Source organism: Pan paniscus, chromosome 1 (genome assembly GCF_029289425.2).
Source record: "Pan paniscus chromosome 1, NHGRI_mPanPan1-v2.0_pri, whole genome shotgun sequence".
Lineage (NCBI taxonomy): Eukaryota > Metazoa > Chordata > Mammalia > Primates > Hominidae > Pan > Pan paniscus.
The window spans coordinates 190550565-190565060 of record NC_073249.2 but is presented as its reverse complement, the minus strand read 5'-3'; the positions used below and the strand labels follow the sequence as shown (position 1 = coordinate 190565060).

At 42.0% G+C, this 14496-nt stretch overlaps 1 protein-coding gene across 18 annotated transcripts in view; it reads left to right on the top strand.

Annotated features, from left to right (window-relative positions):
- THRAP3 (thyroid hormone receptor associated protein 3) overlaps positions 1 to 14496 on the top strand; it is a 98835-nt gene that overhangs the window by 73093 nt on the left and 11246 nt on the right. For all 18 annotated transcript variants that reach the window (XM_063608759.1, XM_063608766.1, XM_034961328.3 and 15 more), the window contains 6 exons: positions 2833 to 3000; positions 6610 to 7512; positions 9291 to 9995; positions 11607 to 11779; positions 12836 to 12947; positions 14097 to 14181. In XM_063608759.1, coding sequence (XP_063464829.1) covers positions 2864 to 3000; positions 6610 to 7512; positions 9291 to 9995; positions 11607 to 11779; positions 12836 to 12947; positions 14097 to 14181 — 2115 coding nt within the window. In that variant the 5' untranslated portion in view covers positions 2833 to 2863. The remainder of the gene's footprint in view (positions 1 to 2832; positions 3001 to 6609; positions 7513 to 9290; positions 9996 to 11606; positions 11780 to 12835; positions 12948 to 14096; positions 14182 to 14496) is intronic.

Here is a 14496-nt window from a genome sequence, read left to right as displayed (position 1 = left end):
TTAAGATTTTGCTTGTTTCCCCTGTGAGCTGGAGCTATAGCAGCTTCCTAGGCGTTTTTTGTCTTTCGGAAAGTTCTTGAAATTCAAGTATTTTATTTGAATATAACAAAAATAAATACTACCTTTCGGTTTATCTATATCTTGTCACCTTTATCAGATTGTAAACTTGGTAAGGGTGGACACTTGGCATTCATTGGTTCCATAAGTTCGTTAGTACCCCTTGTATGCCAGACACTGCTCTAGACAAGCAATATAACATAGTGATTAAATGTGCCAACGGTGAGGCTGGGCGGGGTGGCTCACGCTTGTAATCCTAGCACTTTGGGAGGCCAGGGCAGGAGGATCCATTGATCTTAGAAGTTTGAGACCAGCCTGGGCAACACAGGGAGACCCCATCTGAATGAATTAATGAATGAGCAAGTCGATCGTGGTTTGGATTTTGGCAGTATGACCTTGGGCAAGTTAATTACCTTCTTTATGCCTCAAAATTCTTATCTGTAAAACGGGATTAAAAATGCCCTCCTCAAGGATAAAATGAATTAATAAAAACACTGGTTAAGCATTTGCTATTCTGGGCGTTGGGTATACAGCACTAAATAAAGAAAGATGAGGTTTCTGTTGTTATAGAGCTTACGTTCTAATTAAAGACAGAATAACAAGTAAACAAGATAGTTTCACATACTGAGTTTTGCTCTGAAGAAACAAATAAGATACATACTGGACCTAGAGAATGACTGGTGGCTATTTTTGACTGGGTGGTCAGGGTGAACCTCTGAGGAGATAGCTTTTGAGCTGAGATCTTCAAATTCTGAGGGGTAGGAGGGGAGAAATATTTGATTATTATTTTCCCTTCACAGACAAGAGGCAGCATTACTTGGCAGAATCTTGCTAGGCAGCAAAGTGTGATAGAATAGGCCCTGGAGTTTGGGCCTGGTTTGGCTATTAATTAGCTTTGTGATCTTTGATAGATTCCTTACTCTTACTGTCTTTGATAGACATGTACTTTAGCACTTAAAGTTTTTACTGCTGGGAAGATGTCCAAGGCGCTAATAGAGTATAAAGGAGAGAAGTATACCTTGTAGACCAGGCGTTAACTTCTCAGGGCAACTTAGAGGCGCTCTTCTTTCCTGGAGGGGGAAAAAAGGAAAAAGACTATTTGTTTCTTGGTGGGAAAATGACCCTGAAAGAAAGTTGACTCTATTTTTTTTTTTTTTTTTTTTTTGAGACGGAGTTTTGCTCTTGTCGTCCAGGCTAGAGTGCAATGGCGCAATCTCGGCTCGCTGTGACCTCTGCCTCCTGGGTTCAAGAGATTCTCCTGTCTCAGCTTCCTGAGTAGCTGGGATTACAGGCACCTGCCACTACGCCTGGCTAATTTGTGGTATTTTTAGTAGAGATGGGGTTTCACCATGTTGGCCACGCTGGTCTCGAACTCCTGACCTCAGGTGATCAGCCCGCCTCAGCCTCCCAAAGTGCTGGGATTACAGGCGTGAGCCACCGCCCCCAGCTGACTCTTTTGTAATAAAGAGCTGGAACAAATTGATGGTTCTTTATGACTAGATGTGCCACATACTCTGTAACTAAGTTAAATTGCATGGGGTTTCTTCTCTTGGAACTAGGAAACCTGTCTCACATCTCCTCAGTACTTTTATTAACAGCTGACTTTAGTCTCAAAGCTTCTTTGCTTACTGAGAAAAGACTGCATGCACCAAAATTAATAAGCACCCTCATTCTTGGTCATCTCTTACAGTATTACCCAGTTAGGGTTACATGTCAGGTTTTCCATTTGCTGCTGTGGCTTGGTCTGTTTGGGATTTGTACTACTAAGAAATTCCTTTTGATGAAAGAGCAGAGTGGTTTTTAAAAATCAGTCATTTCATCTTTTTTTTTTTAATGTTACTTTCTGTTTTTAAAGTTTATTTTATTTAAACAGTTGTTTTTTGGTAGAGGTGGGGGAATCTTCCTATGTTGCTTAGGCTGGTCTCAAAATCCTGGCCTCAGGCCATTCCCACCTTAGCCTCTGGAGTAGCTAAGACTACAGGCCCTTACCACTACATCCAGCTAATTTTAAAAGTTTTTACTTTGTAGGCCAGGCACGGTGGCTCACGCCTGTAATCCCAGCACTTTGGGAGGCCGAGCCGGGCGGATTACCTGAGGTCGGGAGTTTGAGACCAGCCTTACCAACAAGGAGAAACCCTGTCTCTACTGAAAATACAAAAAAATTAGCCGGGCATGGTGGCCCATGCTTGTAATCCCAGCTACTTGGGAGGCTGAGGCAGGAGAATTGCTTGAACCCGGGAGGCGGAGGTTGCGGTGAGCCGAGATTAAGCCATTGCACTCTAGCCTGGGCAACAAAAGCAAAACTCCTATCTCAAAAAAAAAAAAAATTTTTTTTTTTTTTTAACTTTGTAGACACGGGATATTGCTATGTTGCCCAGGCTAGTCTTGAACACCTGGACTTAAGCAGTCCTCCTCCTACCTTGGCCTCCCAGTGCACTGGGATTACAGGCGTGAGCCACCGTGCTCAGCCACTTTCTCTTTTTTTTTTGGAGATAGGGTATTGCTCTTTCCTCCAGAGCTGCAGTGCAGAGGTGTGATCACAGCTCACTGTAACTTTGCACTCCCTCCTGTCTTAGCCTCTCAAATAGCTAGGACTACAGGAACGCACCACCGTGACTGGCTAATTAAAAAAAAAAAAATTTTTTTTTTTTTTTTGTAGATATGGGGTCTTCTCAAGTTGCCCAGATTAAAAGAAATGTGTTTCTAAAATGTCCAAAGAGGTTCACATTTGCAAAGGAACTCACTCATTTGTTCTAATGCATTTTCTTATATTAGGTGTAATTGAAAAGTGATCCTCTCTTCAGAGATGTCAAAAACAAACAAATCCAAGTCTGGATCTCGCTCTTCTCGCTCAAGATCTGCATCAAGATCTCGTTCTCGTTCATTTTCGAAGTCTCGGTCCCGAAGCCGATCTCTGTCTCGTTCAAGGAAGCGCAGGCTGAGGTAAGGGGGTGTGACTTTGTATATTGAGATAATCATTGCATCAGTCGATGTGGATGTTTGAAGATCTTTTGTTAGACTTTTCCTGTGAGTGTCAAATGGACTGGGGGGTTGGCTTGAGGTGCAGGGTTGGGCTATAAGATACTCCAGGTCTCTTTAAACTACAAATCCAGATCAGCTTTGACTGCCATGCTGATTGCCTGATTCCTTTCCTCTGCCAGCACATAGTATTTCCCACCCACTTTGGAAGAAAGAACATTTTATTTTTATTTGAGCTGCTTGCTTCAAATCTCTATAGCTGATTATTTTTCACCAAATTATTTTTGAAGGCTTGAACCAAAGTTTATGTGCATCACTGCAAAGAAAGGATAGCTAAGAGGATTAATAATATGAACAACATGGCAAGGAAAAGAAGCTTCAACTCACTAAAATAAACTTACAGAAACTTACCAGGAGTAATTTGTATACAATGTGCCAATTACTAACAAGCTGCATCTGTTTAGTAAATGTATCTTAAAACTTTTTAAAAATCGCTATTGAAAACATCACTTTATCTTACTGAATAATGAGAACAGTTCTTTTGAATTTATTGCCAGTATTTCCTAATTCAGTCAGTTTTCACACCTTCAGGTGGATTTCCCTATTTTAATTATGTCTTGGAATAGGATGCCAAACCTCCAGCGTCTTTCCTCTCTTGGTGTGTTGTGAGTTGGATTTTTCATTCTTTAAAAGTGTTTAAACTTTCTTTTGTGGATAGATAAGAAGCTTTCAGTAAATAACAGGTTTCTATATGTGAGTTTGGGAAATATTGGTGTATTTAAATTGGTGTGCTAAAGAGGAATCTTTGTACATTTTCATTCTTTTTCCCACAAGTATATTAGCAAGGAGATGATTTGTCATGTTTGACACTTGGAACCCCTGCTGTTTATTTCAGATGAGTATTAGAATCCTTGTCTTAGATGAATTGATTACGACATTTAAAATAAACCTCAGAAGTCAGTGATTAAACTTTTACTCTTGATGATTTCCAGAGCCCTATAGTACTTCTAAGGGGTCTATTAAACAAAGGATTAGTGGTTTTGTTTTTTTACCATTTAACAAAAACAAGGTAGATATTAAATGGAGTCTATGAGAAGCCAGCCTGAAAAAGTAGGTATGCATAAATACTGAAAAGGGAAACCCTAAATTTACTTACCTCAGGAAATTGCTTTTAAAGCCATGGGACCAGCAAGACTCTTAGTAACTCCTACCCTGTACCCAGAATCTTAATTTAGGGAGTTTAAACCTCAGTTTTAGCTCATTTGGTTATGAAAGATACCTTTTTAAAATTTAATCTAGTAACTAGAAGAAACTAAATAATTGGTTCAAAACCAAGAGGCTATGCAACCAAAACTGAGAGACAAAATTGAATTGAAAAATGTTAACCAACTCTGAAGTATTTGTGACAGCTGGAATTCCGGGCAGTTCTTTTCTCCTTGTTCTGCAAATCATTTGGCACTTGCTCACTGACTTGGCAAACGAGGAAAAAATATTTTAGGAAGGCAGTATGTGCTGGGGTAGGTCTAGAGACACTTTACATGCTATCATATACCTAGAAGAGACTTTTTGGAGGAATTTCTCCACTAGAAAGTATGCTTTTATACTTGATTGTAGTCTGACTTCTCTGTTTTTAGAAACAGATAAATTTGCCACTGGATGTTCAGTTTTTATTTCTGGCTTATCTGTTTCATGGTTTTTTCTTTTGTTTTCCCTCTCCTGCAAGGAAAGTATCTATCCAGAGAGTTTGAGAAACCATGCCTTTAAATTAACTAACTGCTGAGTTCTACAGAATTGGAGAAAATTGATTATTTCCTTGTATTTCACAGACTGTATCCTTTTAAGTGACATCTCTTAAATAACTTCATTTGCAATCTGCAGAGACTCATTTTCCTGCATCTGTGCAATGACTGCGAGTTTTGGATGCAGTATGCCCAGGGCCCTCACTAGTAATTGGTAACAGAAGCAGCAGTAGCCTGTGAGGATGGGAACATGAATTAAACCCTCCTTAGTGCTGGTGGTGGATCACCTCCCTCAAGCATAGCCCTTTAATCGGGTTGTATTCACTTTCACAATCTGCATCTGCCTCTCCCTTCTTTTCTTATATTGTTACTGTTTTCAAATGAAAAGTGTGGAAGGTAAGTTTTTTTTTAATTGTACTTAATTACAATAACAACCAGCAGTAAGATATATCTTTGCCAGTTGCTCTTATTCATGGTGTAGATAAAAAAATCTGAGTACAGTGGGCAATAAATAGTGGAAAACCAATCCCACTGTATCTTTAGATTAAATTGAATGTACTTTCTTCTTAAAAATACTGTTTTGTTTAGTTGTTAAATCCTGAAAAGAAACTAGTATATTTGCTAACTGGAGTTATTTGGAAAAACAAAAATGCATCTGTTCCCAGTCAGATACGAGAAAGCCTGCTGATTAACTGAAGAGTTTTTATTCTATATGTAAAGAAAATATTATTTGAAAGAGTTTTCTAGTAAATTTTACTTATTTGTAGCCAGCTGCTTAGGAGTAGTGGTTAATGTCAATGATCTATATCATAGTAGATAGGAAAAGTGGATCCAAGAACCCCAATGGGTTTTTACACCAACATATGTAATTTTTGGCTTTTTGATGGAAACAAAGTTTCTCATCATTGACAAGCCTGACACTCAGGAGTGTACAGTTAGGTTACTATCAAGTCTCTGTGGTTCTGGAAATTCATCTTGCTCTACCAGAGTTATATATTGTTAAATGGAGAAGAACACAACACTAGCCTTCTGTGCACACCGGGGTGGGGGTGTTTTTTAGTTACTCTTTGCTAACTTCATGTGTCCTTGGGTACTTTATGGTCAGATAGTGCCCTCTTGTGGCACCTAGTTAAGATCATGTAGCTCAGCCACAGAAATATGACCTAAGTAGCCAGACCATTTCCATTTAAAAAAACAATATTTTATTTTGCTTATGTGATTTTAGTAAGTTCTTTTAAGCTTTGAGCAGATGCATTCTCCCAAGTTTTCTTTGGTGTGTACCTGTTGTAACCATACTTTTACGATCCCAAGCCTTAGTGGTATCTAAGAAGTTCATCCCGCACAAGGGGGTGAGAGCTGACTAGAATAGGGTGTGGAGTGTTACCACAGTGTAGATAGGGGTCAGAGTACCTGTCTAGGTACCACAGCTCGCAGTTTTTCTCTCGTTTCCAATGACCTGGAACCCTGTTAAAATCCCCATGCCTGTGAAACTGTAAGCTATTATTATGGTATATTAAAATGGTCTTTGTGTGGTTTACTACCTTAAGAAAATGTTGATAGTTTTTCAGTCACTGTAGAAGTACACCTCCATTTTAAATGTGCTGCAATATGAATGAAGTGACCTGTGTTTCATCACTTGTTCAAATGATTCTTATCCATGTTTTTGTACTTAGTAAGGGCCATACGTAGTGGGATTAAATATTTGTGCCCTTGCTTTGAAAACAAAACTGAAAGTGAATGACACATAAGGGCAGGGATTTCAGAACAGATTTTTCTTGAATAAAAATGCTTGTGTCAAAAATTCAAACATTTGTCTCTTTCCTTTCCATTCCAGTTCTAGGTCTCGTTCCAGATCATATTCTCCAGCTCATAACAGAGAAAGAAACCACCCAAGAGTATATCAGAATCGGGATTTCCGAGGTCACAACAGAGGCTATAGAAGGCCCTATTATTTCCGTGGGCGTAACAGAGGCTTTTATCCATGGGGCCAATATAACCGAGGAGGCTATGGAAACTACCGCTCAAATTGGCAGAATTACCGGCAAGCATACAGTCCTCGTCGAGGCCGTTCAAGATCCCGGTCCCCAAAGAGAAGGTCCCCTTCACCAAGGTCCAGGAGCCATTCTAGAAACTCTGATAAGTCGTCTTCTGACCGGTCAAGGCGCTCCTCATCCTCCCGTTCTTCCTCCAACCATAGCCGAGTTGAATCTTCTAAGCGCAAGTCTGCAAAGGAGAAAAAGTCCTCTTCTAAGGATAGCCGGCCATCTCAGGCTGCCGGGGATAACCAGGGAGATGAGGCCAAGGAGCAGACATTCTCTGGAGGCACCTCTCAAGATACAAAAGCATCTGAGAGCTCGAAGCCGTGGCCAGATGCCACCTACGGCACTGGTTCTGCATCACGGGCCTCAGCAGTTTCTGAGCTGAGTCCTCGGGAGCGAAGCCCAGCTCTCAAAAGCCCCCTCCAGTCTGTGGTGGTGAGGCGGCGGTCACCCCGTCCTAGCCCCGTGCCAAAACCTAGTCCTCCACTTTCCAGCACATCCCAGATGGGCTCAACTCTGCCGAGTGGTGCTGGGTATCAGTCTGGGACACACCAAGGTCAGTTCGACCATGGTTCTGGGTCCCTGAGTCCATCCAAAAAGAGCCCTGTGGGTAAGAGTCCACCATCCACTGGCTCCACATATGGCTCATCTCAGAAGGAGGAGAGTGCTGCTTCAGGAGGAGCAGCCTATACAAAGAGGCAAGTATCTCATTTCCCCTGCCTGGTTGTGTTTTTATCTCACTAGCTGGCAGTTTAATTGTAATGTGATCTAAGTTAGAGCTCTGATTAATGGTAAAAGGTAATCCCTATTTCCTAGACTTTTCGTTAGTAAACATTAAAAGCATCACCCAAGGAAACCTTTAGGTTAACTCTAGCTTTCCTACCTTCCTGAATTTGTATTGCAGCATAAACTTTCTTTAGACTACTCTGCAATGATGTTTTCACATTTAAAATTTGCCTTGGATTCTACCAATGTAAGCCAAAGAACAGTAGAGATTTGTGGGTCAGCTATCAAAAAAAAGTATGGTCTTTGCCAAAATGAATGGCCATTGGAGCTCTTAGACCCTCTAGCACCCACCATCTACTATGTTCGATCTGCATCAGCCTATCATGGTGAAGAGCTGCACCCTCAATACCCTCCAGTTGAGGAGACTGGGCAGAATGGGAAAGGCCAAGGCATAGTCCAGGAAGGCCTTGTTTTAAAATCACAAGGTGGGTGTATGTCCCAGTAGAAGCCAACACGGCTGCGTGTTAGGAGAGGACATGACAGTGCTTCCGTCTTTCTCCCCTGGGGGACACGGTGAGTTGGAACATGAATCTTTGTTTGTATGGTTGGATGGATTGGGATGGCAGAGAGGTTACAGGGAAGTTGCATTGGGACCAGGTTGTGGTCAAGAGGGACTAACCCAGCAAGTGGCTCCCCCTTTTTTTTTTCTTTTATCGTATTTAGCATATTTTTTGATCCCTTGATTCTTGTCTGTATTAACACAACTTTGACTTGATTAAGCTTTCTGTATTAATGGTACAGATGAGATGTTTTGAATCTGTACTTGCCTTCAGTAAGTCTGTTTTATTTTATTTATTTATTTATTTCAATAGGTTTTTGGGCGAATAGGTGGTGTTTGGTTACATGGATAAGTTTGTTAATGGTGATTTCTGAGGTTTTGGTGCACCCATCACCTGAGCAGTGTACACTGTACCCAGTGTGTAGTTTTTTATCCCTTACCCCCTCCCATCCTTCTCCTTGAGTTCCCAAAGTTCATTATGTCATTCTTATGCCTTTGGGTCCTCATAGTGTAGCTCCCAAGTAAGTCTATTTTAAAACATAAGTTTTGTTCCATGCCAGGACTGTGAATCTCTTTAGAAGACTTGAGCATGAGCTCTGCTTTTCCATAAGAAAGAGAATGATGATTTTTGCTGCTGTCACCCTCTCCCCCATTAACATGTATTTTGTTTTTATTTGTGTTCACAGTATATTTCGTATTTAGATCTTCTAGGTGACTTGAAGCAAATTTGAAGTCTCTTTTTAGACTTGTATTTCCAAATGTGAGTTGTATAAAAGCAAAACAGTCCAAGGTTGAACATTCTATGTTAACTTTGCTGAAAGCAGATTTTAAGTGACTGAGTGAAGGTTGGGTAAGACCTTAAGTTATTTTTTGCCCTAGATCACATTACAGGTAAGTAGGTTTTTGTTTTTGTTTTTGAGTATCCTAAAAATAACTTTTGTTGTTCTCTTTGGTTGCTTTTGTAAGACACAACTCCATGGATCATATATTTTTCCCCTAATTGCCAAGTTCATAGAACTGTGAATGGCAGTTTTCAGAAATTATTACGAAGTAACCGCATAGAAAGTCCTTTGGTAATACAGGAATCCATAAGACATGTTTTTTTCAGAGAATCAAAAACCAATAAGGCGCTATTTTAGAGCAAGCTGTTAAGAAGCCTCTTGTGTCTCTCTCTTGTGTTTTTATAAATAGGTATCTAGAAGAGCAGAAGACAGAGAATGGAAAAGATAAGGAACAGAAACAAACAAATACCGATAAAGAAAAAATAAAAGAGAAAGGGAGCTTCTCTGACACAGGCTTGGGTGATGGAAAAATGAAATCTGATTCTTTTGCTCCCAAAACTGATTCTGAGAAGCCTTTTCGGGGCAGTCAGTCTCCCAAAAGGTATAAGCTCCGAGATGACTTTGAGAAGAAGATGGCTGACTTCCACAAGGAGGAGATGGATGATCAAGATAAGGACAAAGCTAAGGGAAGGAAGGAATCTGAGTTTGATGATGAACCCAAATTTATGTCTAAAGTCATAGGTGCAAACAAAAACCAGGAGGAGGAGAAGTCAGGCAAATGGGAGGGCCTGGTATATGCACCTCCAGGGAAGGAAAAGCAGAGAAAAACAGAGGAGCTGGAGGAGGAGTCTTTCCCAGAGAGATCCAAAAAGGAAGATCGGGGCAAGAGAAGCGAAGGTGGGCACAGGGGCTTTGTGCCTGAGAAGAATTTCCGAGTGACTGCTTATAAAGCAGTCCAGGAGAAAAGCTCCTCACCTCCCCCAAGAAAGACCTCTGAGAGCCGAGACAAGCTGGGAGCGAAAGGAGATTTTCCCACAGGAAAGTCTTCCTTTTCCATTACTCGAGAGGCACAGGTCAATGTCCGGATGGACTCTTTTGATGAGGACCTCGCACGGTGAGATGTGCTCCTTCTTGATCCTCAGTGCTTTAGTGGCCTAAGTGGTGTCGCCTAGCCTTTCTCCCTGGGGACATTCTGCTGTATTCCCCCTTCTGTCTTAAGCTTCAGTGGTGATACTTTCATGTCCATCTGTGTTCACTGGAGAGTATGTGTCACAGAGTGATTGTGTGCTTTTGAAGGGGGGCAGTATCCCTGGGGTGATGAAGTATCTCTTCAGTCCTTAGTGACTGTCTCACTCTCTGTTCATCACTGCACCCCCAAGTCCAATACTGTTTCTTGTATTTAAGATAGCTTTGCCTGTGAAGCCATCCTGGATCCACTTCTTCGTTCCTAGCTGGGTTGCCAAAGTCTATAGTACAGCCCTTCCCCATCAAATAACATAGCAATTTTATTGTATTGTATTGTATTTTTGAGATAGTCTCTCTCTCTCTCTCCATTTTTTTTTTTTTTTTTTGAGACGGTGTCTCCTTCTGTCACCCAGGCTGGAGTGCAGTGGCGCGATCTCCACTCACCGCAAGCTCCGCCTCCTGGGTTCACGCCATTCTCCTGCCTCAGCCTCCCGAGTAGCTAGGACCACAAGCCTCCACGCCCAGCTAATTTCTTGTATTTTTAGTAGAGATGGGGTTTCACCGTGTTAGCCAGGATGGTCTCGATCTCCTGACCTCGTGATCCGCCCACCTTGGCCTCCCAAAGTGCTGGGATTACAGGCGTGAGCACCGCACCCAGCCCAGAATCTCTCTCTGTCACCCAAGCTGGTGTGCAGTGGTGCACTCTCAACTCACTGCAACCTCTGCCTCTCAGGTTCAAGCGATTCTCCTGCCTTAGCCTCCCCAGTAGTTGGGATTACACGCACCTGCCACCACACCTGGCTAATTTTTGTATTGTTAGTAGAGTCTGGGTTACACCATGTTGGCCAGGCTGATCTTGAACCCCTGACTTCAGGTGATCTGCCTGCCTTAGCCTCCCAAAGTGCTGGGATTACAGGCATGAGCCACCGTGCTTGGCCACAATTTTAGGGTTAAGGAAGGCAACACATCTACCCCTTGTCCCCTGAACTTTAGGAAAGAGTTGGGAGGCCAAGGCTGACTGGTTTTTTACTTGGTGTAAACTACTCAGGCAGCTGGAAGTCTGTGTGAACAGCATTCCAGCCACACCCCACTCCCGCTTCATGACATCACCTCCCTGAATGGCCTTGGCTGGTCATGCTAGCTGATCTTTTTATTGATTGATTGATTGAAACGGAGTCTTGAACTCCTGGGCTCAAGTGATGCTCCTGTCTCTGCCTCCCAAAGTGTTGAGATTACAAGCGTGAGCCACTGCACCCAGCTGTAGTTTATCTTTTAAAATACTTTCTCATTTGTTGGGTGTGTTAAAACCAGCAGTGACTAAGGTTTAACACTTCACTCCACTTGAAGATTCCAGTAAGAAAGAGAAGAGAGAGATTTTGTATATACTTTTCCATAGTTACAGTGCACTGAGGTTACTTTCAACTTCGGTAGGAAGAAGTTTATAGATAGATTTAAAACTCTTCAAAAAAGTATTTTTATGGTTTTAATGTTCTTCCTGTGTATTGTGTTCTAATTGGGCCTCCCCATATTTCTTTTTCAGACCCAGTGGCTTATTGGCTCAGGAACGTAAGCTTTGCCGAGATCTAGTCCATAGCAACAAAAAGGAACAGGAGTTTCGTTCCATTTTCCAGCACATACAATCAGCTCAGTCTCAGCGTAGCCCCTCAGAACTGTTTGCCCAACATATAGTGACCATTGTTCACCATGTTAAAGGTGAGTCCAGACCCTGGCCTGCTTCAGGCTCGTGTTCCACACTTAGAAGAAGGATGAATGATGGGTGGATAAGGAGTTTTGGGGGACCTTGTATCTCATCTAAAGGGCCTTTGAAGCTAGGGGCTGGCTTGAAGGAAATTCCGTTCAAGAAGCAGTTTCCATATTTTAATTGCAGAGCTTATTAGCATTTTGAAATGCTAGTAACCTGTGACCAAGAGAACAGGTTAAATCCTTAACACAAAGATTTAAAATGGTTGAAAACTGAGAAGCCAATAGCAAAATGACTTTTCTAGCATCTCTGTCTTCTCCCCTCTAAGTGATCTCTTATGGACCTTGTGGTGTGAATTTCTTCCCCAAAGTATTCTATCATCCCCCTGGGCAAATGTGGTTGGGCAAGTTAGGGAATGGCTAAGAGAAGTGATGGAGAAGCTGGGTTGGGCCAGTTGCAGGTTCCATCTGAATATAAACTCAAGCAAGAGTTGGTGCTGTGCTTCTGAGGAGAATAAGCTTCAAGTTTCTCTGTCCTAAGACATGGGAGCTACAGTGGAAATCTAGTGCCCAATATGGGACCGTGTTTGAACCAGCCATTTTTCCTTCCTCTTCTCAGTATGTTTGTTGTGTGGATTTAACTACTTTAGGTGCATCTCTGTGGTTACCGGTTCCTGCAAAAGAGTTAAAACATTGTGTCTGCCTTTGGTAACATAATGTGTTTTTTTGTTTGTTTGTTTTTGTTTTTTTTTTTTTTTTTGAGACGGAGTCTTGCTCTGTCGCCCAGGCTGGAGTGCAGTGGCGGGATCTCAGCTCACTGCAAGTTCGGCCTCCTGGGTTCACGACATTCTTCTGCCTCAGCCTCCGGAGTAGCTGGGACTACAGGCGCCCGCCACCATGCCCGCTAGTTTTTTGTATTTTTAGTAGAGACGGGGTTTCACCGTGTTAGCCAGGATGGTCTCGGTCTCTTGACCTCGTGATCTGCCCACCTCGGCCTCCGAAAGTGGTGGGATTATAGGCTTGAGCCACCGTGCCCGGCCCATAATGTGTTTCTTTTAATCCCAACAGAGCATCACTTTGGGTCCTCAGGAATGACATTACATGAACGCTTTACTAAATACCTAAAGAGAGGAACTGAGCAGGAGGCAGCCAAAAACAAGAAAAGCCCAGAGATACACAGGTAAGGACCATGGCCTTATACTGGAGGTTGTAATAAAAGACTTTGTATCAGACATTAAACTCACCTTGTTAAATTCTGCTGCTAATGCACCTTTAATACAAAATTTACGGTAACATCCTTCAGACTCTAAGAGAGCTATAGGCATTTATGTTTGAGAGTGTACAGGACATGCTTTGGGACAACAGTCTCTCACATTGGGCCTGAGGAAAACAGCTCTCTTGACACAGATTAACTCCTATATTCTTGGAAGCTGGCAAATGTTGCCTGAAATTATTGTGGGTTTCTGTAGGTAGAGTAAATGCTAGTTTCTTTTCTTGTCTTTTTTTTTTTTTTGAGACGGAGTCTTGCTCTGCCACCCAGGCTGGAGTGCAGTGGTGCAATCTCGGCTCACTGCAACCTCTGCCTCCCAGGTTCAAGCAATTCTCATGCCTTAGCCTCCCAAGTACCTGGGATTACAAACGTGTGCCACCATGCCCAGCTGATTTTTGTATTTTTAGTAGAGACAGGGTTTCACCATGTTGGCCAGTCTGGTCTCGAACTCCCAACCTCAGGTGACCTGCCCGCCTCAGCCTCCCAAAGTGCTGGGATTACAGGCGTGAGCCACTGCGCCCAGCCTAATGCTAGTTTCTTTAGGCAAGCCTGTATATTAATATTTCATGGTAGTTTAATCATGGGTAGTTGGATTCTTCTGGAAGAATTTGCCTGGGGGCTAGAGGCGGGAGCTTGTAGGATTATCTCACAGAATTTTAAAGCCCAGCAGGTTTAAAGACTATTCCATTTGGTTGTGGGAGTCAGTTCAGTGGATAGGGACTAGAAACAAAGTTGGCCTTATCTTTGAGGCTATGGGTGAGTCCATCTTTCTGTGTGTAGCGAAACCAGGAGAGAACAAAAACCTCTAACTTCTGTTACACTGTGGGAACCTGGGACTGTGTGTGTGTGTGTGTGTGTGTGTGTGTGTGTGTGTGTGTGTGTCTGCGTGTGTCTGCCTATGGGAGAGTATAAGTATATAAGAGTAAAAGTAATACATAAGTCATGAAACGTAAGGAAAAATAATGCCTGTGAATCTATTAGCCAACTTAAGAGCTAGAATATTACCAGTATCATATTCACACAATGGAATACTATATCGTTTTGTATTTTCAATTTTAGGAGAATAGACATTTCCCCCAGTACATTCAGAAAACATGGTTTGGCTCATGATGAAATGAAAAGTCCCCGGGAACCTGGCTACAAGGTGAACTGTTGATTTGATCAGTAATTCCAACAAAATGAGTGCGTTGGGCATGAACTTGACAGAAATGTGTTTGTTTAAATTACTCTCTACTTAAGTTTGTGTTTTTCTTTTAAGGATGGGCATAATTCTAAAAATGAACTACAAAGGGTTAATTTTTATTAAATGTATCAACAACCTTTGTGAAGTGGTTAGAATATGGTAAATGACCCCAAAGTCTATTGAGGTGAGCTTGAGAAAAAAAAGAGAGGAGTTTTGGAACAAGTGCCCATGATGAGAGAAGAAACTTTTTGTGATATTTTTCTGCTTGTAAGTATT